Source organism: Anopheles arabiensis, chromosome X, assembly GCF_016920715.1.
Source record: "Anopheles arabiensis isolate DONGOLA chromosome X, AaraD3, whole genome shotgun sequence".
NCBI lineage: Eukaryota > Metazoa > Arthropoda > Insecta > Diptera > Culicidae > Anopheles > Anopheles arabiensis.
In genome coordinates, this window is record NC_053519.1 from 12,250,307 (window position 1) to 12,272,429 (window position 22,123).

General features: G+C 47.1%; 2 protein-coding genes across 11 annotated transcripts in view; one reads left to right on the forward strand and one right to left on the reverse strand.

The window, feature by feature from the left end:
- Nucleotides 1–22,123, forward strand: part of LOC120906742 (calcium/calmodulin-dependent protein kinase type II alpha chain) — a 35,356-nt gene that overhangs the window by 1,024 nt on the left and 12,209 nt on the right. For 2 of the 10 annotated variants that reach the window (XM_040318646.1, XM_040318644.1), the window contains exon 1: nucleotides 11,720–11,949. The exons of 2 other annotated variants lie outside the window; for them this stretch is intronic. The gene's annotated coding sequence lies outside the window, so the exon portion shown is untranslated. Of the gene's footprint in view, nucleotides 1–11,719; nucleotides 11,950–13,945; nucleotides 14,689–17,626; nucleotides 17,648–19,185; nucleotides 19,395–21,221; nucleotides 21,379–22,123 lie in introns of those variants that run through there. 6 more of the 10 variants (XM_040318645.1, XM_040318643.1, XM_040318650.1 and 3 more) reach the window with 4 other exon arrangements.
- Nucleotides 447–3,123, reverse strand: LOC120906741 (tigger transposable element-derived protein 1-like). The gene has a single exon (XM_040318640.1). It carries the CDS (start codon nucleotides 2,943–2,945, stop codon nucleotides 1,284–1,286), a length of 1,662 nt encoding a protein of 553 aa, XP_040174574.1. The 5' UTR covers nucleotides 2,946–3,123; the 3' UTR covers nucleotides 447–1,283.

Genomic DNA, 22,123 nt, shown 5'->3' on the forward strand with positions numbered 1-22,123 from the left:
GCGCGTTGGAGTCTATTGCATGGACTCTAGCCATGCAAGGGCTAGATGGACTCTATTCCAGCAGCGGACTGACAAGTGCGCAGTGCACCGACACAGGATCACGAAGATCGCGCGTCATGTTTATAATCATTCCAGGTAGTTGACTGCATCTGGCAGTTACTTGGTGAAGCTATTCCTCGAAGGAGACTTTCTAGGAAGACGCCCAAATCCGCAACACAGTACATTCTTCACTAGCGCATCTGGCGGCGGCTGACTGAAGTATTTTGCCAAACAATTTGTAGCCGCTTCATAAAATATGTTATTTTCCATGTTTTTTACTTAAACTGGTCTGGAAAAGCTATGCAATTGATAGATAAATATGTTGTGCAAGTATTTTAGCCGTTCTCGCATCAAAAAACGATGAAAAAACAACTTAAATTTGAGATCCGGTATGACCATTCCCTCGACGACCAAAAAAAGCTTCCACCAGCTTCCGCTAGATGCGCTAGTGAATATCAAAATTACACTACGGAGTACGGTTAATGTAGCCCGGCCGTTAGAAAAACGAATTCATCAGCCGGAAAGGATACCTGGTAAAATTCCATTAATTACACTTATGCATTTACGATATTGTACAGTCGTTTAACGCTGCTCGAAGTATTCTCATTCTTTACATCTTCTGGATTATTATCGTTGTCCAAAAAAACTTTCTCTTGATCATGACCAAGAACCGAATTCACTTATTCAATTTTTCGTTGAGCTATTTGACTTGGAGATTAGATTTTTCGCAGTGCGAAAATACTTTTTCTTCATCTTGATTGTAATAGAACTACCATAATTCTCTAAAGATGTTATGGATAGGTTCATTGATAAGAATTTCTAACAATAGAAAGTTAAATAAGTTCCCTGCTGACGATATATTGGTTTATTGTTGGACCTATAAACCTATAGACAACGCATCTAGAGGACATATGTAGCCGTGAGGAGGTCTTTTCTGTGCCTCTCTTGCCTTGTCCTTGCCTTTAGATCCTGATGAGTAAAGCATGCATACCTTGCGGGTACGTTTGTGGTATAAGCCTATCCCTCTTGCGTTAATGGTGAACATATAACCGTGTGCTATCGGCTTTGCATTCGGGAATGGATAGGTCCGTGGGCATCGTGTGGATGCTCGCATTGGTCCAAACCAGATACTGCAAAAGATCGTCTAGAATTGTGTCCGCCATTAAAACAATTAAATGCCGGAAGGGGTTCAAGATTAAACTTATTCGTATTTATTATTTATTAGTGTATGTGCATTATTTTCTTTACTTTGCAGTACCAGTTCTTTTTGATTGCTTTTGTGGTTGTTTTACTATTGCCCGAAAGTGCGCAATAACATCCGACTCGTACGATGCGTTCGCGCGCGCAGCCAACGCCACGTCCGGATGATGTTTGCGTACGTACGGGGCAATACTATCCCATGCGTTTATCACCGCCCAAATGTCTTCGATTGACGGGGGGGCAGTGATCTGTGCCGCTGGTGCAGCAGCCATTTTTTTACTCGCTTCAGCTTTCAGCATTTTCTGCAGCTGCTCGGTTGATGGATCCGCCTCATCGTGTTCCGCGAGCAGCCCATCGATATCGATGCTTCCTATTTCCAGCCCCAGACAGCTTGCGAGCGTAGAGAGCTGATCCATCGTTGGTTCCCTGGTGGAGCCGGTATCGGGGGTGATCGTCTCACATTGCGTACTGGGTAGAAGCCGCTTCCATCCAGTACTTAACGTTCCCGCCGAAATGGCTGCCCAAGCCTTCCCGATCATTTTAGCGCACGTCCGGGTATGGAAGTGCAGGGCCCAGAATTCTTCCATCGATAGATGCGTGCCATGCGTAACGTCAAGGCAATGCACCAGTAGCTGCTTTAGGTAGTGCTTTTGAAACAGACGAATCACGCACTGGTCCATTGGCTGTAGCACTTTTGCCGTTTCGGGAGGAAGCACCTGTACCTTAAGGAGCAGACCATCTCGAGGCAGGATGTCGTCCAGCGTTTCGACGCACCGACCGTATGCACTGTCCACGACGAGTAGCGCCCGGAGGGGAAGTTTCTTTTCCTGGAAATAGTTGGTCACGCTGGGCATGAAGGCACCGCTAATCCATTCGTCAAACATATCGCCCGAAACCAACGCTTGCTTGTCCGCTCGCCACAATACGTCCAGTGGATTCAGCTGGCCGGAATTGGATTGAAATGCGCGCGGCGGTCCATTGCTGCTGGTGTGGGAAACGAGCAACGGTTTGATCTTCAAATCACCACATGCATTGGCACACAGTAGCAGCGTCTGCCGGCCTTGCACCGACGCGGAAGGTGTGCACTTTTGTTCAGCCGCTTGCTGTACCGTACCGCTGGCACCTTGGCGGCAAAACAGCTCCGTTTCGACGCAATGGAAAATCTGCTGCGGCAGGAACCCTTCCGTGCGCACCAGCTTGTTAAACGCAGCGACGAAATCGTTCGCCGCCCGAGAAGCTTCACCCTGCCGGAAAATGCTGTGAATTCCGGTACGCTTCTTGAAACGCTCGAGCCACCCGTTGCTCGCCTTGAACGTTTCGTTTGCTCTGCCGGTCGCTGTGGAAGCCTGCCCTGCTCCGCCCGCCACGATGTCGCCGTAGATACGCATCGCCTTCTCGCAGATGGTGTTCTGCGTTAACTGCTCGCCTTGTCGCTGCTTTCCATCGATCCAAATCAGCAGCAATCGTTCGACTTCGTCGATCAGTTTCGAGCGCGAATGTCGCGATACTCCCCTCGCCACGGTGCTGGCCTTCAGCTGCTCTCTGTTCTTAAGAATGCAGCAAATCGTTGACGTGTTGCGATTGTACTCGCGCGCTAGCTCCACCACGCTTACGCCTCTCTCACGCTTTTCGATAATCTCCTTTTTAACTTCAATCGGTATTTTAATCCGCTTGAACTTGGTGGCTTGGGTAGTTTTGTTCACCATGTTTTTGTTGTTGTTGTTGTCACAATAACACTCGACACGAAAACACACACCGTGCTCACAGCACGAAGGAATGTACTCGAATGCTGGAACGAGTTTTTGGCATCAGGAAAGGCTACAACACAAAAAGAGAGAAAATATATCCCTATTCTCAAATGCTCGCTATGCGATCCTTTGCTCGTTGAAAGAGGAGAGAGGTTGGTTTGAAGTGAAGTTTAGGCGGCGCTCTGGCACCAATCGGTGGTTTTAAAACTATCAGGTGGTGGAATCTCAAGGTGGATTTAAAACTATCAGGTGGTGGAATCTAGAACATTTTGACAATTCGTCACTTGATGTAAGATCCTCAGGGTTCAAACTTTGTTTACATTTATTTAATTGTTTCATATAATTTATCTACCCCATTTTTCGGTTAAATATTCTTTAAAGATATATTTTGGGCGTTGAGAGTTCGTATTTAACATTAAAACATAAATTTAAGTGTGTTATTGTGTGTTATTCCGTGAATTTATTCTATAAGTTATTGTGTTTTCGACATTTTTGAGGATGAAAACTAAGAAATTATTCATTTTTTTTTAATTTTCTCATTAATGCCTCATTATCTACGAGGCGCATGGACAATTTAAATGAGATTAGAACTCTTACTCACATGATTTTAAATTTCGTGCATAAACAAATCATCAAATATTTTGTTAATATACATCATTTTTTCGATAAAATCAAAAGACACACTAAAATGCACGTAGTAACAAATAAATATTTTCTATTTGCTATGCTTTGTGTGCGGAAACCATTAGCTAACGGTTTTAAAATGACGGTATTAAAAGTCCCTCAACTATGGCGACACTCCCAAGGCCGTTATCCAGCACCTGATAGTTTTAATCCACCTTACTGTGATGTTCGATATCCACTTGTGCTGTGAATACCTTGGCTGTCAAACGCTTCGTAGCTACAGTAGATAGAATTCTGTTCGGGACATTTGATAGTTTCTTTATGTATTTTGTCTCTTTTTTCAATAATTATCAATAATCAATAATTATTGTAATGCTTCACAATCAATTAAAACATCAAATATACAACTATTGCGTGTACATAATGCATGTGTATGTACTGTATAGGCCTTATTAGACGGTGGAAAATACTGTCATTCGATTTTGGAATCCACCCTTCAAACAGGGTTTGGCTGTTAGATGCCAGTGGGAAAATCAGAATTCGGCATGCTCATTTCTGATTTGCTCCCGAGTAGATATTTTTCGATAAAAGTCTATACAGCGTTTTGAATTTCTTGTTAATGGAGTATTCTCCAAAACAATAAAAATGGGAAACAACGAATGATTCTTACGGATAAAGCAAAAAAAAATCAATAAATTAAATACTATATGTGAAAAGTGATAGAACAATTCTCTCGTCTTATTACACGTACGAGAGGTATTTTTGTGCCAAAGACTAAGTTTGACAGATAAATGCCAATCGAGAAATGACAGTATTTTCCACCGTCTAATGAGGCCTTATGTGTTTTCGCATGGACGTTTGGTTACATTTTTCAATATTAAATTTGAATAATTTGTGTGTTATTATTGATATGAATAACTAGTAAACTATTTGTTGAATCTTCCCCCTGCAGATGGATATTCATTTAAACCATGAAAATGCTTCATTTTCGAGATGAAAAGATAGGCGTATTGCAGTGCATCATGACAGGACTATAAGACATCGAACAGCTGACAGAGCACCTATCGAACAGAGTCGTGTTTGTTTTTCTCGTTCGATTGGTCCCAGAGCGCCGCCTTAATGTGAGTTGGATCGGTTGGCTGCAGCCAACCCGAACGCTCGTCATACGAAACGAGCACACTTTGCTTCGTGCTGTGTGTGTTTTGCTCGTTTCGTTTCGTCGTTCAGCTCGTTAGGTGGAAAAAATAAGGGCATTAGTTGCACAGGGCCCACCGGGCACCAGCACTCAGAGATCGCTTGAATACGCGCTTGAAAAAGAACTTGAGTTGGCGAAATTATTCAAGTGATCCGTCGGGTCCCGAAGCCGAAGCAAAGCCGAAGCAAAACCCGAACGGGGGTCTGCACGAACCTTCGTTTAATTAGTCCCCTCCCCCTTTTTTGCCAGGATTTCTTTCCGAAATGATACAGTGCACACCATTATACTATCGTAATTCGATTTATTGAATATCGATCCAACATAGAATACAAAAAAACAGAACACTTGCACAACAATCACTGCACTTGATTCTAAATCAACGCACATAATTTAAAAAAAAACAATTTTTACACTCGCACAGTGAAAAAAAAACAAATTCAGCACAGCACTTTCTGCTCCTCATCGCTGTTGCTCCTGGTTTTTCTCGCTGCACTGTACGGGCCACTGCTCCAACACTACGACACAGCCACAGGTTTTTGATGTCTCCGTTCGCCGTGAAACACACATGAAATGGAAGAAAAATGATATTAATTAGAAGAGGGGATGTTGGTTGATGATTTTAATCACTTTTACTTACCTCAAATTAAACAAAACTCAATTTTTTACGGGGTTTATCCGCCAAGCGCTGAAACACCACACGAGCACCAACCTCACTGGACTGAAAGTAAAGCCTACTGCGTGAATGTGTGTATGCGCTTCTGCCAAGCCAACCGCGCCGTACTGCGTGTGTAGCCAAGTACGAGTGTGTGTGTATTTGCACCACTGGACACAGAACACAAATCTCACCGCACAGCAGAGCGTGTGTCGCCAAGTGTGTGCATGTGTGTATTTGCACCACTGAATTCTGAACGTCCACCACACAGCGTGTATCGCCAAGTGCGTGGCTGTGTGTAGTATCACCGTGGACTGCAGAAAACTACCTGCACTAGAACAGAGCGCTGGTATGGTCAAATGTGTGCATGTGTGTACTTGCTCCACTGAAAGCCGGTATCGCACCAGATTTCGGGTGTCGCCTTGTGCGTGCGTGTGTGTTATTCTCACAGCACACTCGTTCATCATTTTTTCGTTCTTTCGCTTGAGCCACTCGATTTCGTTCTTCGCTGATTTTGGCAGCGCACGAGGGGGTTTCGGCTTCAAATTCCAACAACAACAACCATACGAGGAGGCTCGGGGTCACTCATCAGGGGAAAATCGCTCAAATTAGAGCGAGAGACAGATAGAAAAAGTGAAAGGCCAATATAAAATCTTCGGCTTTTGACCGTTGGGGGGTTTCCTACGCATCTTCAATCGCAGCGAATCAATCCCACGACAGCTGCACGATGCTTTGGAAACGCTGGCGATACTCTGGGCACGAGTTACGGAACCTTGTAAACAGATGCTACGCCCGTTTTTGCGTTCTCAACTCACGTCGGCCTCTAAGTTTTTGATTAAGTGCTGTGGCGAGTGCAAGTGATTAATAACGAGAATACTGGTAACATTCTATATTGATAGAGCACTCCATTGATAGAGCTTATGTTGAGCCTTCCCAAGAAACATTTCCCATACCTTTTACACTTAAACATGTCTTAAAGCATTCTTTACTATAAGTGTACTGAGCCACATAGTTTTGACATGTCTTTTGAAGATGATTAACAGTCTTTATAGTTGTTAAACCTTTAAAACGTTCTGAAGTCGCTTATAAGACTGTCTGTTAAAACTAAAATTGGAGTTTTGATGGTTGGTTTTAATCAGCCTGTAGATGTATTCTTAAGCACGTTTCAAAACTTGTTATTTGAGACTAAGGCATCAATTGAACTTGTTAAATGCATATTAAGCCTTGAACGCAGGGAACTTGGAACATGCTACACAAGTTGTACCTGGAATACGCTATTGACGCAAAACGTCGATAAACTGAGTATTTCTAACTTATGTGTAAGTTGTATTTTGCGATTTTCAGCCAAACAATAATTAATTTTATTTTCCTTTTGCTTGCAGTGGGTGGTTTTATCCCCTGCAAAGATTATTCGATATATGTCTAATTCTATTAATAAATAAAAATAGATAAAATGAATAAAATCGCGAATATGTAAATATGCGTGTACCAGGTTCCACGTATCTGTGACACTGCCTGTACGAGAAGAGTCTTAAAACTTATTAGTCTGCACAAGCGCTTCCCAAAGCTATGAGCTTTTTAAAAAGATCTTAGCCACACATATTGCACTACAAATCAATTGAATTTGTGATCAGGAAAGTCCTTCTGCCTTCGGCCAATGGAATCTATTTTTTAATATGATTGTTCATTTGTGTGTGCAATATGCGTCAGCCATGTTGATATTTTGATAAACAAATTCATAGTTTACATGACGCATAGAAAAAATGGCAATTTCCAAAAAGACCTTCCCCTCATGTTTTTTACGACACTGGTACTTTGGGTGCAAATTGAGGACGTTTAAAATTAATATGTATTTTTTAATAATTTATTTTTTAACTGAAAAGGTGCATATTATTGAGGCGCTTTGATATTTTTCAAATTATTATAATGTATTTCAATAGTGATTTTTTCTTGGCATGAATTTCTGCTTATACGCCAGCGATATCATCAGAATAAAAAACATAGACATCGTAATAATTCTCAACTAATTCTCTACCATTAATATGACATCATATTCATTATTTCATTGCCGTCACAAGAACACTTCTATTGCAATAAGCTGTAATTTTGATAGCGCCTCACATCTTAAAGGTCTAGGAATAGTTTTAGCTAGTAGTCTTAACAGAGTTCTGTAGATGGGCCCTTTCAGTCTTAAATGAGTATTATTTTAGTCTTATGAGGGCATACACGACTTTCAAATGAAAAAGGCTAAATGAAATAATCGTAGCAACATCGTTAAAACTATGGTAAGATTAAACATGTTACTTGGGTTACCCTATCATTTTTATGTATTTTATAAATGTATTTTACACATTTATATTTATAACATCCATATTAGGTGCAGGAAAGTTGGTTGTATTTTAAATATCAGGTGGATACAACAGTCCATCTAAAAATTTGTGGTTAAAAATAGATACTAGTATACTTCACCCTGTTGTCTAAAGTTTTGAGAGTTACATTTAAATATACTTACAAAGTTTGCCTCGTGCCAAACGAAAAATCCTAATCACTATCCCTCACCTAAGCTAAGCTAGCAGTGCAATTTGGTATAAGGAGCTTAGGGAGTGGATAGTAGACGAGATCGAAAGGATGCGAAGAAGAGGCTATACTCAAAAAGGTTGAGGATCGACATTTTTGCTGGTAACAAGGGAGTGGAACTGACACCGAAGACTTTACAAGCAGCAATCTAAGCAAAATACCTCTGCACTTTCTCAAGTTCAATACCAAAAGCAGATATATTACATAATACGTGGTATTTGGTTTAACGTTAAGTAGTGCGTTTCATCTTATTTCCATATAGGCCACTTTTTCCGTCACCAAACAACACTTCACTTCAGCACCCTGGAAATTCGAAGTTCATTGAAGCTGGAAAACGGTCGTAGGAGTTCCCGTCCACCGTTTTACGAAATAGAATAGAGTATTTTTTCTGGTTAGGTTTAGCCGTCTGTAATTATTGCTATAATCATTGCTATAAGCTGCGTTCCTATAAGCATCTGATCGTTTCTATAAGCACCTGATCGTTCCTATAAGCTCTATTTCCAGCATGAGAATATTGAACATTATTGAATCATGGGCAATTTATCTGCGTTAATTTTAGCTCTTGAACTTCACTGTTCGTTCACATCAATACCAATTAGTGAATTAGTCCTCCACACAAAACCCAAGAGGAAGTGAAAGGGTAAAAGGCAGGCTCACTGTAACAATCTCATAATAGGATTTAAGTGCCAAAGACCTTTAATGCTCGATTGTAAAGGACGTTACTTCGTCTGAAATCTTCCTTCGTCGGATTGGAGTTAAAATGAACCTAGAAAACCACACGGCTGCCCCCTTTTAAGTTTGAAAGGAAAAATAAGCAGGGCGATTGAACAATTCAGAAGACATAGAAAGGCTACTTTGTCGCCGAAGAAAAGGCGTCGAAAAACTCTGCCACAGCCACAGCAGCGGCCAATTACCCGTTCGCCTTAACCCATGGCTATCTTTGTGGCCGTATACAGAGTTTTTCTGCACACAGTATTTTTAGTTTCAATATCTTAACCAATTACCTTTGTATGAGAATTTCTGTTATATTCATCCATATTCTCAACCGATCTGTGTCTTAATTGTGTTATTACTTAGCCTTCGTTCCCCGTCACCGATGTAGCTGTAACCCTGTAATGCAGCACAGCGCCATCTACTGTAACACGCGCCAACGCTACGAAGCAAGCGTTTTTGTGCAGACACTTGGCTTCTTAAGTAACTTGCGTGTGTACTAAGCGCAAACCCGTCGCCGATCCGATTAGACAAACGGTGTGACAATCCATTCCGAAAGGTAGTTGGATTTAGCTTTCCTGTTGCCGGTGTGCTCATCGGCGGCGATGGAAGTGGCATTTATATGTCGCTGTTGCACGAACCTTCGATTGCATCCCGATGCCTCCGAGGACCTTTGATTGGTATTAAGCGTAACACCAGGAGCAATCTTGCTGAGAAAGTTTCATGCAATCAACATTTTCCCGTATGGCCGGGAATGCTTTTACTTTCCATGTGTGCAACGAGTGGTCTTCTCTCCGCGTTATGCTTCTAACGCACGCGCACGCTCGAAATCCCGTCGGAAATGCACTCGAATTTCGAACCCTGTCCGCCAGCGGGACGTGAAAAGGGGTTGCTTTTTCTCGTGTGGCAAATGGCAGAGCAGAGCATCACCGGGCACAGCACCGCACGTCCCGCCCCGAAGTGTGCCGTTTGAAAAACGCAAATGTTGGTCAATTTCGTGGTATTTCAGTGGCGCTCGAGAAGGGAAGGTGCCCCACGAATGTTATCATTTTAGCTGAGTTTTTTGTTCTTGTTGCGTGGGTAATATTCAACTAAGAGAGGGAACAATCGAATGGAAGAGAGCGATAGGAGAGAGATACGTGAAGAGCGAGAGAAATATAAAGGGATAGTCCGCAAAAAAACCTTCATCCAAATAGTGTATTTTTGTCCGGGTTGGGAGACTACGGATCTCTCAACTGTTTGCTCGTCCACGCGCCATCTTTTTCTGGCGCGCGGTGTCATTATTAGCAGCGGGGGAAAAAAAGGTCAACATTACATGCAAACGCAAATTGCTCAACAAAGCGAGGGTTGAAAAGCGGGTTGCAATATGGAGACAGAGATGGTGGGGGGGCTATTTGGACTTGCGCCTTGTATGCGCCTGGTGTAAGATTGGAGAGGGATTTGAGCAAAACCGAAGACACACAAAAACCTTTCTAATCGAAGCGCCACCGACGGACGGTCACAACAAAAGCGAAAAACAAACAGTCGCCCCCCCACCCCCCCAACAAGGGGGTGGGATTATGAGGAGGGTGTTTAGGAGGGCTAAACTTCGGCTGTTGCCAGCCGCGCACAAAGGTCTGCCCAGAGGTGGCGAAATGTTTCATCGGAAAACTAATGATTGAAATCAATGCCCCGCCGTGTGTACGCATCCTCCCTCTAATCTATCATTCTATACCCTGCTACCCCTGCACACACACACACACACACACACATACACACGCGCACATCATCAAATTGTATTCTCCCTCTTCCCTCGTCGTGCATTTGTTTCACTAATTCACGTTATTAGAGCCAGTTGAGTTTTCCCATTCGTCGGAGCGTGAGCGAGCGAGCGAGAGAGCGCGAGAATAGATTATGCGGTGCGGAAAATGCACTGCAAAGATATGATCGCGAGAGGATGATTTCCCACTACGTTCTGTTCACATCTAGAGAGCGAGAGAGATAGAGAGAGAGAGATAAAGAGTAGTAAAGGAAAATGAAGCGCTGGACGAAGGGAATCCTCAAAAGATTCAGAGATAGAGAGAAAGAGGGACAGAGAGTGAGAGTGAGCTAAAAGGATCATTTGGAAGGGGGGGGGGGGTGTTGGTAACGCGAGGGTTGGCTATGGGGCCCATTATCGGGCCCAACACAGGGTGTACCAGTTTTTCCACACAGATGTCGCTCTTCTAGTTGTTGTCTCTTTCTCTATCTCTCTTTTCCTTTCTATCTCTTTCTTGCTCTCTCTCTCTCGTTCTTTCTCTCTCTTTCTCTCTGTCTTTTACTATCTCGCCCGAGAGTGGAAGTTCACCTGGGGTGTGTTTCGCGCTCAACAGTAAATCTCTCGTGTCACGCTTACTCTCTCTCTCTCTTTCTCTGTCGTGCACAAGGAGAAGTGGGTAAAACTGACGAGTGTTCCTTTCTGGGTCGCGGAAAAACTCGCTCTCCGCTTTTCGCCTCTATCTCTCTCTCTCTTTCTCTCTCTCTCTCTCGCTCGCTCTCTGTGAGAAACGGAATGGCCATTCCCCGTGACAATAGAAAGGAGAACCGGTGGCCGGTGTGGGCCATACGTGCGAGCGGGACAGCTGCCTCCGTGCCTGGGAAAGCGTGGAGAGATATGGAGCGTGGTGGCGCTCGGCTCGGGCTGCCTCATATCAGAGATACTCTCGGTCGGTTGGTCGGGCGATAATTTCCTGCGTGTGTGTGTGTGTGTGTGTGTGTTTGTGTGCGCTTGTCCGTGAACCAGGAGGAATCAATCGCACGGCGGCAACCCGTACCCGTACACGCGAAAAACCCAACTGGCGTTGTTTAGTGTTATCGGTAGCTGGGACGGCAAAACCATCAAGCGAGGGCACCAGTCAGCAAACAGCAAACCGAGCAACAAACGCTCCCAGCAGCAGCAGCAGCAACAGCAGTCAACAGTCAACTTGTGTGTTTGCGCGTGTATGTGATTACCTCTGTTTTTTTTTGTCCTGCCTCTTCTTCCTGCGGTCGGGGGGGCCCCAGCACACGAAGGACACGCGGAAAGCGCCAGGACGCACCCGCAACGGGCTGTGTCAACCCGTCCGCTCACACCTTCCCCTTCCGTGCCCCGCAGGTGTTCTCCAGGATCCTCACGCCCCCGCACAGGCCTGCCTGCAGCGAAAGGGTCCTGCGAAAGAAGTGCTTCGGGTTTCCACCGAGGAAAGGTGCGTTTCGTGTGCGTGTGTGATTTTATACTTCTTCGAAACGGGATTTGGGAGGGAGTGTGGAATGCGAGGGGTGGAAGGTTGAAAGAGGTCACTAGAGGAAAGTGGTTTTTTGTGTGTGTGCCTCATATCTTTATTCTTACTGTGTGTGTGTACGTGTGTGTGTGTGTCGGGGGAGGCGTTGGGGAGGGGGGGTTATGTGGTGCCAACTCCCAGGACTGTTTTGTGGATGTCATCTTCTCAAGGCTTTAGCGAAAAACGTATCCTTCTCTCTCTCTCTCTCTCTCTCTCTCTCTCTCTCTGTCTCTCTCTGTCTCTCTCTCGCACACACACACACGTACGCATGCACGCATGCAAGTAAAAAACGCAGTATTGGCTGGGCAGGAAGGAAGAGGTGCGTGTGCGTGTATCCTTCGTTTTACAGGGTTTTCCAGGAGTTCTCATAGCTGTGAGACACTTTACTGACTCTTTCTACAGTGAAATGAACTGTAATGTGAAATGTAATGGGAATTCGACTGTATTCCAACCTTGTTGGACACATCCAATAGGATGTTCCAAGCAGCCTGTCCAACTAGGATGCCATAGAGTCAAATTTCCTACATATGTAATGCACTTCCAATAAGAAAGAGTTAAGGAAGGGTCCCACAACTACGAGAACCCCTGGAAAACCTTATATTGCATGTGCAATTAGGGCTGAGTGAGAGAGAGAGGGATGGAAGGGGGGGGAGTGTCTCTGTCACGAGCTATGGCTGGCAGACATACAGAGACACACACACACACACACACACACACATCAGCGAGCTTTGTCCTTGTCTCCTTTTGGCCGTGTTCCAGTTACACACACACACACACACACATACAAACACACAGACAGATGAAGTGTAAATTTTCTGCTCCAAAAAGGAAGAGATCCTCACGATTGCTCTTCCACACAGCTCTGAAATCTATAAAGTATGGCCCTCGATAATTACGCTACTCAGACACACTTTAGCACACACACACACACACTCACATACACAAGTTCCACGGAGGGAAACAATGATCGATAGCGGTGGAGCTACCCTGTCCGTTTTCTATCCATTGCCCTGCCCTCTGCTTGTGATGTGTGCGTGTGTGTGCGTGTGTGGACAGTTCCATCCCTTTGTCCAGCTTTTCACTCGCGACAGTGTCGATTGTAACCCCCTGTACCAAGGGGTTTTGTGGCGTTGTCTCCGCTAGTGGCCGATGTGTCGGTGCAAAGGAGGTTAGTTTGGGAGGCAACCCCACAGGGGAGGAGTGGGGGCAAACCCTGCAGGAGCGGGGCGCTTTAACGGCAAAGAGCGTCGGAGAAGGCTCTCTGTGCGGTTGTTACAGTTCGAAGAGTTGCGGGAAAGCATAAGTTCACGCAGCAATCAAGCGAAAGCATATGAGAGGGGGGGAGTGGGGGGCGGGGGGGGTGTAAGGAGAATCTCCCACCGTTCAAGGGACACACACACACACACACACACACACACACACACACACACACACACACACACACACACACACACACACACACACACACACACATCCCTGAAGTGGAAAAACTCATGCAAAGAAAACCTTACCGTCGATGTTAGTGTCCCGAACTGCTGAAGTCATGGGGGAGGTGAAGGGGGGAAGGTTAGATTTTTTCGGAGTTCCCGGAGATTTTTCCGGAGGGCGCGTATTAGGGGCGAGCGCGTGTCTACACACATTTTGCTCTCTTTATGTCATCTCTCTCTCGCTCTCTCTCTCTCACTCTTTTTCTTTTTTTAATACACTTTAATACACTTTTCTCTCTTACTCCCTCTCTTTCGCATTTTCTTTGCACCCAACGAGAGTTTTCCACAAGAGAGAGAGACAGAGAGAGAGAGAGAGAGAGGAGAGAGAGAGAGAGAGAGAGTTAAGAGCTATCGCTGGGTGCGTAAGTGAGTGAGTGTGGCACTGTGCGGGGGAGACCCTCTCGAGAGAACGACGTGCCCGACGGGGGTACTCCGGTGCTCTCAGAACCGTCTTGAAGTCATTGCAGTTTCGCTTGCACAGAACGCAGCACACCGCGCTTGGTGGTTTTCTCGAAAACGGTTTGACACAACCAAACCAACCCGCAACCAAAGTCGCGAGGGTCGCTCAGTAAAAATAGCCCACCCAACGCACCCAACCTGTTCCCCGCCCCGACCTCCCACCCCTGAAATCAACAGCAGTCACAAAATCCCGGGCTAATAGCTGCCGAACTCACCACACGAATTCGCGTTTTCGGCATTTTCACAGCCGTGTGTGTGTGCGCGCGTTTGTGTGAGTGTGCGAGTGTGTGTGTGTGCGCGCGCGCCTGTCTCTGTGTGTGTGTGTGTGTGTGCCCGGATCCTTTTGGCGTGCGTCGTGTGGGTCGATCCACCAGCGGCGCCCCCTGTAGGGTTCGCCGCCTGCTCTCGGATTGCTGCTGTACGTGTGCGCGCGCTCGCGTGGTGTCCAGGGGGGCAGTACCTAGAGCAGAACCCCACCCCACCCCTACACCCGTTCAACCATCAACCTGATGCTGCCGCCGTACCGTGCGTGCGTGCGTGCGCCTGTCATCCGCCTGTCAATGGCCGCAAACAATTCGCGGTCGACGACCACCTGGTGAGCTGCGCGCGTGCAGAAAACAGGGAGTGGTGCAGCTGCGGGCGCCGTTGATTTGTTCGGGAAGCGGCACGGAAAACCACGAACGTGCTAACAAAGCAAAGCGAAACAGGAAGAAAACCCGTAAGTAGCTCTGTGCTCTGTCCCGACCCGCCAGGACCGCCTGACCTACTATTCCTTGCCCTCGTGGTCTCGACTCCATGTTCCGACACTTTTTCCTTTTCTTCACACACACAAACGCGTGCGCGTGCCTTCCTGGGGAGTCCCGCTTTACTGCGTTTGTGTGTGTGTGTGTGTGAGTGTGTGCATAAAATTTGGTCCTTGCAGCAGCAGGCAGCGACACCGGACCGGACCTCTGCTGCACCAGCTTTGACTGTGCGCGTTATAAATATCCAACAATATTCTTCGCCCCACCTACCGTCCCACCCCTTCTACCACGCTATCGTTGAGGAGCTGCCCCTCTCTCCCCCTCCACCAATTGGTCCCCTGCAAACGTTCGAAATATGGCTATTTATACAGTGAAACTGCGTGCATAAATGCGCGACCGACCGCCAACCCCCCCCCCCCCCCCTCAGGTGCACAGGGACGTTCCGAGATGTGTGCGTGTGTGTGTGCCGAATAGAGATAGTAGCACTGCAGCATGCAAAGCAGCAAGGCACGAAAAGCGTGAACAACATCTGTGTTGTGTGAGGAGACACACCAGCAAACGTGCAGGACGGGAGGGATCGCCAGGGGTCGTTCAGAGGGTTCCGGAATGTCCAGCCAGCCCCCATTGGCCCAACGCACGCTTTATCTCTCTCTCTCTCACACACACACATACACACACTCCCAATGGGCAATTTGTACTATCAAATGCGGGTGTGGGGGCTCTCTTTTTTTGCAGCGATTTCAGACTGTGGAAGCGATTTTTGCTGCTCTGGTTGTTGTTGTTGTTGCCTGGGACAGTGGCAATCCCTTTGCTAGCACAAAAACAGAGAGAGAGAGAGAGAGAGAGAAATACGGAGAGAGACGAGTGGCAAGGGCAAGGGGAGACGCAGACCCTAATTACGAACCTAATTTCTGGCCCACAAAAAGAAAAGAAACGACGCCCCGTGTGCTTTATTTTTGTACGTATGGCACAGAACGAACAGAACAACACCCTCCCCAACAACCCCTCTCGATTCGCCGAGTCGCAGCTCGCCTTCCATCATCCCCTCGCGGACGCGTGTGTGTGTGTGTGTGCGGTGTCCCGCGTATTACGGGGCAGTGCGCATCTTCCACGGGCATGCGCAACCGGAACCTTTGCAGCAGGCACGTCCCCGTCGCCTAGGTGAAAATCCACCACCACCCCACAAACGCTCCGCGTATCCGTTCTCCACTGCACTTTCGATGTGTGTGTGTGTGTTTTTTTTTTCACTCTCAACATTACGCCCGTGCGTGTACGCGTATTCCGTTGGACTCCGTCTTTTTTTCCTCTTTTATTTCCAAACCGATCCAAACTCCGGTCGGAGGAGATCCCCCAATGTCGTCGCCCTCGCATGTCTCGTCGCTGGCACTACGTTTCTCTGTTTCGAAAAGGGAGGGGGGGGGGGTAGGCAGCGCCGAGATGTACTAAACAACCCGCCTTGTCATCTTCAACTGGCTGCGCTTTTCTTGCTCTTGTAACAATTGGCCCAAACACACACCTCCCGCTTGTCAAACCGCGGAGTGTGCATTGTATTCCCTTCAGCTTCTCTCCCGGACAAGCGGGCCTACAATCACACATTCGCAATACTTTCGCACACCAATACTAGTGTGTGTTTTTCGAACATCAAGTACGCAGCTCTTTTGCACAGTGCGCGCGCCCCCTGACCCCTCGGATATGATGCATCGCAGGATTTCGGATTTCCACCGCGAGTCCTCCTTCGTCTTCTTGTTGAGCACACACACACACACACAGATAGGGTCCAGGTGGTACGCTCCAAAACCCACCAAAAACTATTGCGGTGGCTGTGGTCGATTGCCTGCGAACAGAGAGGTCAAACTTGGGGTCCTTCGGGGTGTCTTTCAGTGCGGGGCTTCAATCCTTTGAGCAACCAAACAGTTTATTTTATATCGCCAAGTGTTTGAAGAGCTCCCGTAGCCGATGTTCAGTTAGGTTGTATCACGAGCGAACAAATCACCATTGGCAAGCATCATCGCATCTCGCAAGTAAATAACTGCATGGTCCAATAAGTTTGACAGCGCTGTCCCAGGAAGGAAGATCCTCCCGTGGCTGCATTCAACGCTCCCCACCTTTCAGTTTTTGGTTTGTCCTTTGAACAAACACTCCATCCTCTATTTAGTTTCCAGTCATACATTTATTCCTAGCTAGAACTGTAGTCTCACTCTCACGCTGACGCTTTCCACCCGTTGGTCATGGAGGGTGCATGAGTTTGAGCTCCACAACACAAAAGTTGTAGCAAAATGTCCGATATGTACGACTCGCATGACTGTTGTGCATGTGCCTACTGTGCTTGGCTAGCTGGGACTTGTTTGGTGTAATTGGGGTAACGGTTTACACCCGGAAAACTGTCGTATTCCAGCATTCCAGGCCCGGATATCTTGCCGGAATGTCCTGTGCCGGATGTATCAGTAGTCGTGCTAACACAACCATAAAAAGCACCAGATCACATGCCAATGCAGTGCAACGAAATTAAAAACAAAAAACAAAAAAACAAACGAGAGCATCATTTCAAGCATCAATCATCGGTGTGCAGTATAGGAACGTTTGCAGACCCAGTGGTGTAGGAGTCGGTCGTCGGTTGGAAAATGTGCTCAGGAAGACATTACAGCGTTAGTCGCGGTTGAAGGATTCATCTGAAGCAGCTTCGTGCCATTGTTACTATCCCGCTCGCTAAGTGTTTCCTCGACCACATTCACATACCGCTGTATTAGCCCCCCCCCGCCCTCCCCTCCTCCCCACTTCTGTAAGTGTCACTGTCACAAAACGAGAATAGTAATGGTGCTTCTTTCTTTTTTTTTGTTTTTTTTTTGCACAAAAAAGAGCATAAAAGTAGTACATCGTCCGACGGAACCACTTGCCGCGGGTGTGTACATCCTCTAACCCCTTTCGGTGGCTGAGGTGAGCAGGGGAGGCGGGGGAGAATCCATCGTATCGCGGGCACAACCACTAATCGCACCCGTTGTGCAATGGAAGCCCTAGCGTCATAAGAGGGCAGAGGAGGAGGGAGTAATGTGCCGTAACTACTTATATATTATACCCCAGACGCGCGAGGAGCATTCGAATTGCGGGCGCCCGGTGTCCTGGTGTGGCACTACACTGGCCCCGGGTACTTAACGGCAAAGTGTATGTGTGTGTGTGTGTGTGTGTGTGGAGAGGCCCTCGCTCAGGCTTTCAGGTCGTCGTGTCGTCATGTACCTTCTGCTGCTCCTCGGAGGGGGTGGTGGCGTTCTGTATCGCATCCAGTGCCTTACTTTACGCGCAGTTTCGACGGAAGCAACCATCGTTGGTCTGGTGGTTTGTTGCGAGGCACACAAGACCTTCGGGACAAAAAGCCAGTCGACCCGAAGCGTGCTGAGTGTGTGTTTCAATCGATATATGGTGGGGGAAGGCGTTGGAGAACAGCGAGTCCCCCATGTCGAGTCAACGACGAGTACCGGTGGATCCTTTCGAGGGGCTTTTCGGTTTTGATGGCCCATAATGCACTTTAGTATATGTTCGTGTTGTTGTACGTGTGTGTGTGTGTGTGCGCTCGAGAAAAGGCTGTAAAAGCTGCTCTATACGGATAACCTTCGAAGAGCAAACCCCCCGTACACACAGAGACACAGCAGAGGGGTACCGCATAGAGCCGGACATAGCGAAGGTAGAAGGCGCTACCCCGGGAAGCTCCAGAGTGGTTTAATCTAAAATGATGATTGTATAATTAATGATGCATGCGGTTAGAAGAAGGTAAGCCAATCAATGGCAGAGGGGCGAACCGTGTGCGCATACAGAGCTAGTTTCGTTACTACTTGGCTCTGCTTTTCTGCTCTTGTTTTTTTTTTTTTTGCACTTGGTTGGTCCGAAATGTCATGCCAAATTCGTTACTTATGCATGGCGGTCTAGGAGGAGATCGATGAAAAGGGCGAAAAAGGACGAAGCAACTTCGCTTTGAAAGTTTATTTTCTGTGTATATGTGCGCGCGTGTGTGTGTGTGTGTGTGTGTCGACTTTCGGGACACACCTCCAAGAGAGATTGGCGCTTGCTTGGGGAGAAGTCGGTCAGACGAATGTTGGTTCAAAACCCTCCACATTATAAATACTCATCCACTCATCTGGGAGTTTCGCCGAAGGTATTTGATACACAATAGATAGATGAAGCATCACAATAGCTGGAAATGAAGCCAATGCTACACACGTACCAATTGGATCCATTTTCCATGAAGACTGTGTCGGACAGGTCGGACATCTCTGACGAGTGGCGGTGTTCCGTGCCTCCCCCTACATTCCTGACAAGAAATTGGGTGTAATGCTATATTCGCTCTCTTGTGCTTCATGTAAATCTCTCTCGCTCGCTCGCTCTTCTTCTCTCGCTCTCTCTCTCTCTCTCTCTCTCTCTCTTGCTCTCTCTCTCTTATACACACAATTTTTCTCTGCTCTTCCGATGAACAAAGATGCAGGAGAAGATTTACAGAAAAAGACACCTGTGTGATTTGCGTCGCGCGTGTTCCGGGCAAATAGAGCAGCGCCATTCTCGAGCGCACGGTCCCGGGCGGTACGATTTGCGGGGCCCTAGCAGCAGTTGTGCAATCGACGCTCTGCCGGGTGAACTGGGGATTGGCTGCAGGCCGACTCGCTGAGCTAGGCCTATCGTTCCAGCGCCTATTGTTGTAAGTAATCGAAAATCGCCCGGTCACGGAACGGAGGGGGGCCATTTTTCAATTTCCGCCCAAGTGTCCGGTCCGGGGACTTCGTTGTAGCTTTCGCTGACAAAAGGACTCAGGGGGATTGGGGAGGGATATGCAGTGAAGTGGAGATATGTTGTATCCCATGTACTAAAAGTGCCAGAAATACATCTGCCCGGAAAGAAGATGGTGACGGGTGTCCTGGAGCTCTTGTAGCCTCGGTATGGATAACGCCACCAAGGCATGGAGAAGCGAATCGTTATTTCCTTAGTTATAACTTCAGCAGGTTTTCAAGTTGTGTGTTCGATGCTTCTGATTTTTCAAGCTCGCGAGCAGTACTAGTGCCTGGAAGGGAAGGGGGCAGAGTGGCTTTCGGAGACCGAAACAAAGAAGGGATTCTCCCAAAAGTTTGTCGGTCGAGCAAATTTGCATGATACACTATATAGATGTGCGTGCGTGTGTGTGTGTGTGTGTGTGTGTGTGTGTGTGTGTGTGTGTGTGTGTGTGTGTGTGTGTGTGTGTGTGTGTGTGTGTGTGTGTGTGTGTGTGTGTGTGTGTGTGTGTGTGTGTGTGTGTGTGTGTGTGTGTGTATGTGTGTGTATGTGTTTGTATATGTGTGTGTGTGTGTGTGTGGATCTGCAAAGCTGAGACAAAATCATTCGAGAGCGAGAGACAGGTGCAGTCACAGAAAATCGATCCGAATCCGGAAAAAAGGTACTACGACCACACCATATCCGTCGGGCCACAGAGAAGTCGTCGGGGTGCGTGCCGGATATCCATACGAGCCCGAAGTAACATTCGAGCACCGCGACAACACGCTCTAATGGTGGTGGCGCGCCATCGCACAGCAGTACCTCACCATTTCCGCCCTTTTTTTTTGCGATTCTAATCTTCGGAATCGATCATGGACAAATTTCGATCCAATTGCAAATGGTGCCGCGCGCGTGATGGAAAGGGAAGCTTCATATATGTTCATGTACTCTCTGTATCATTTAGTACTCGGTGGCTGATAGTGTTTTGCGCGCTACTCGCTTATGCGACATTCTTTACTTCGCGTGGAAGATCTCTTAATAAAAACCAATGTACCTTGGGAACTATGTAACAAACTACCTTGGGATTTTCGGGGATCTCCGTCACCGGGTATCAGGAGTACTGCTGCTGTTGCTGGTGAATGTACCCGGGGAACACAGAGAGAGTAGGTATCTACGCTCGAAAATATATTAGCCCCAATGTTGATGATGATGATAATGATGAATGATGATTTGACTATCAGTAACTGGTTATCCCTTTGAATCTATTGTTACATCTCAGCAGTTCGATCGTCTCCACCTCTCGCTCTCGCTCTCTCTCTCTCTCTCTCTCTCTCTCTCTCTCTCTCTTTCTATCCCTCTATTCTTCTCTCTCTCTCTCTATCTCTATTTCTCGCGTGCATATTAACAGACATGGCTGAAGAATATGGATATCTGCGATCGAAGAAGGTGTAATCCCCGTGTGTTGCACCACCAACTTCCGATGCAGGGGAGGAGACCCGTGTAGTAGGGACACAGCACGAAGCGTACAATACGCATGAGCAATACAGTTGTACAAGTACGAGGGTTAGTTGCTTGGGTACGTGTAGATAGCTATATACGTGTGTGCAAGTGGTGCCCTTTTTTTGGTGTGTGTGTGTGTGTGTGTGTGTGTGTGTGTGTGTGTGTGTGTTTTGTGTGTGTGTGTGTGTGTGTGTGTGTGTGTGTGTGTGTGTGTGTGTGTGTGTGTGTGTGTTTTGTGTGCATGGTTCCACTCAAAATACCAGCCAACAAAAAGAAAAGTTCTTACGAGCTTGAGTTTTTCAAACGCTCGCGCTCTCGCTCTCTATCCTCCCAGCGGCTCAATACGCGGTTCTCCTTTCGGGCGAACTGGTCGGTTGCTGTGTCGGTGCCTCTGCCTGTCTCGGTGTGTTCGGTCGGGCGGTTTTGATGCTAAAAAGGTTTGTGTGGCGGCCTGAGCAAAAGTATAAAAATACATCCAGAGTGCGCTTCTCCGCTAAATTTACGGTGTCAAAATCGGGTTTTTGCAGAGAAGAACCGTGTTTTGTTGCTTTCCGTGCGCTGCTTCTTCTTTCGCCTTCCCCCCTTTTGCTCCCAAACCACCGATTGCTGTTGTGTGTGGTGTGTTCTGTGGTCGTCCTCGCCGTTGAGAAAATGAAGGGGGCGGGGGGAGGAGGGTTCCTCGCACGCGCTCCCACTCAGATACTTCCCGCCGTTGTAACCACCGTTCGCATATTTATGGCTTGTGCTCACGACTCAACAACACTCTCTCACCCTTCCACGCAGCCGCATCACTGCGCACAGGAAGATTACCCATCAACAAAACCCATCAGATTGCGCTGCTCAGGCCTCGATGGGCCTCGACTCTCGGCTGGTGTGAATGTGTTACTGTGTGTGTGTGTGTAGACTGGCCGTGTTTGTGACACAACTGTCAATGTGCTCCGCGCGTCACCTTCGCTGACACATCCTTTACTCTAGCGCCTGCTATCCATCTCTTAGTGTATGGCTGGGTTTTCCCCGTAGTGTACGAAAATCATCTCATTCTTCTCTCTCTCTCTCTCTCTCTCTCTCTCTCTCTCTCTCTCTCTCTCTCTCTCTGTCTCTCGCTCGCTCCGCTCTTTCGCTTTGTTGCGCCGTGCTTGCGTGTCTGCATCGGATTGGTATTGATTGATTGCCGAACATCGC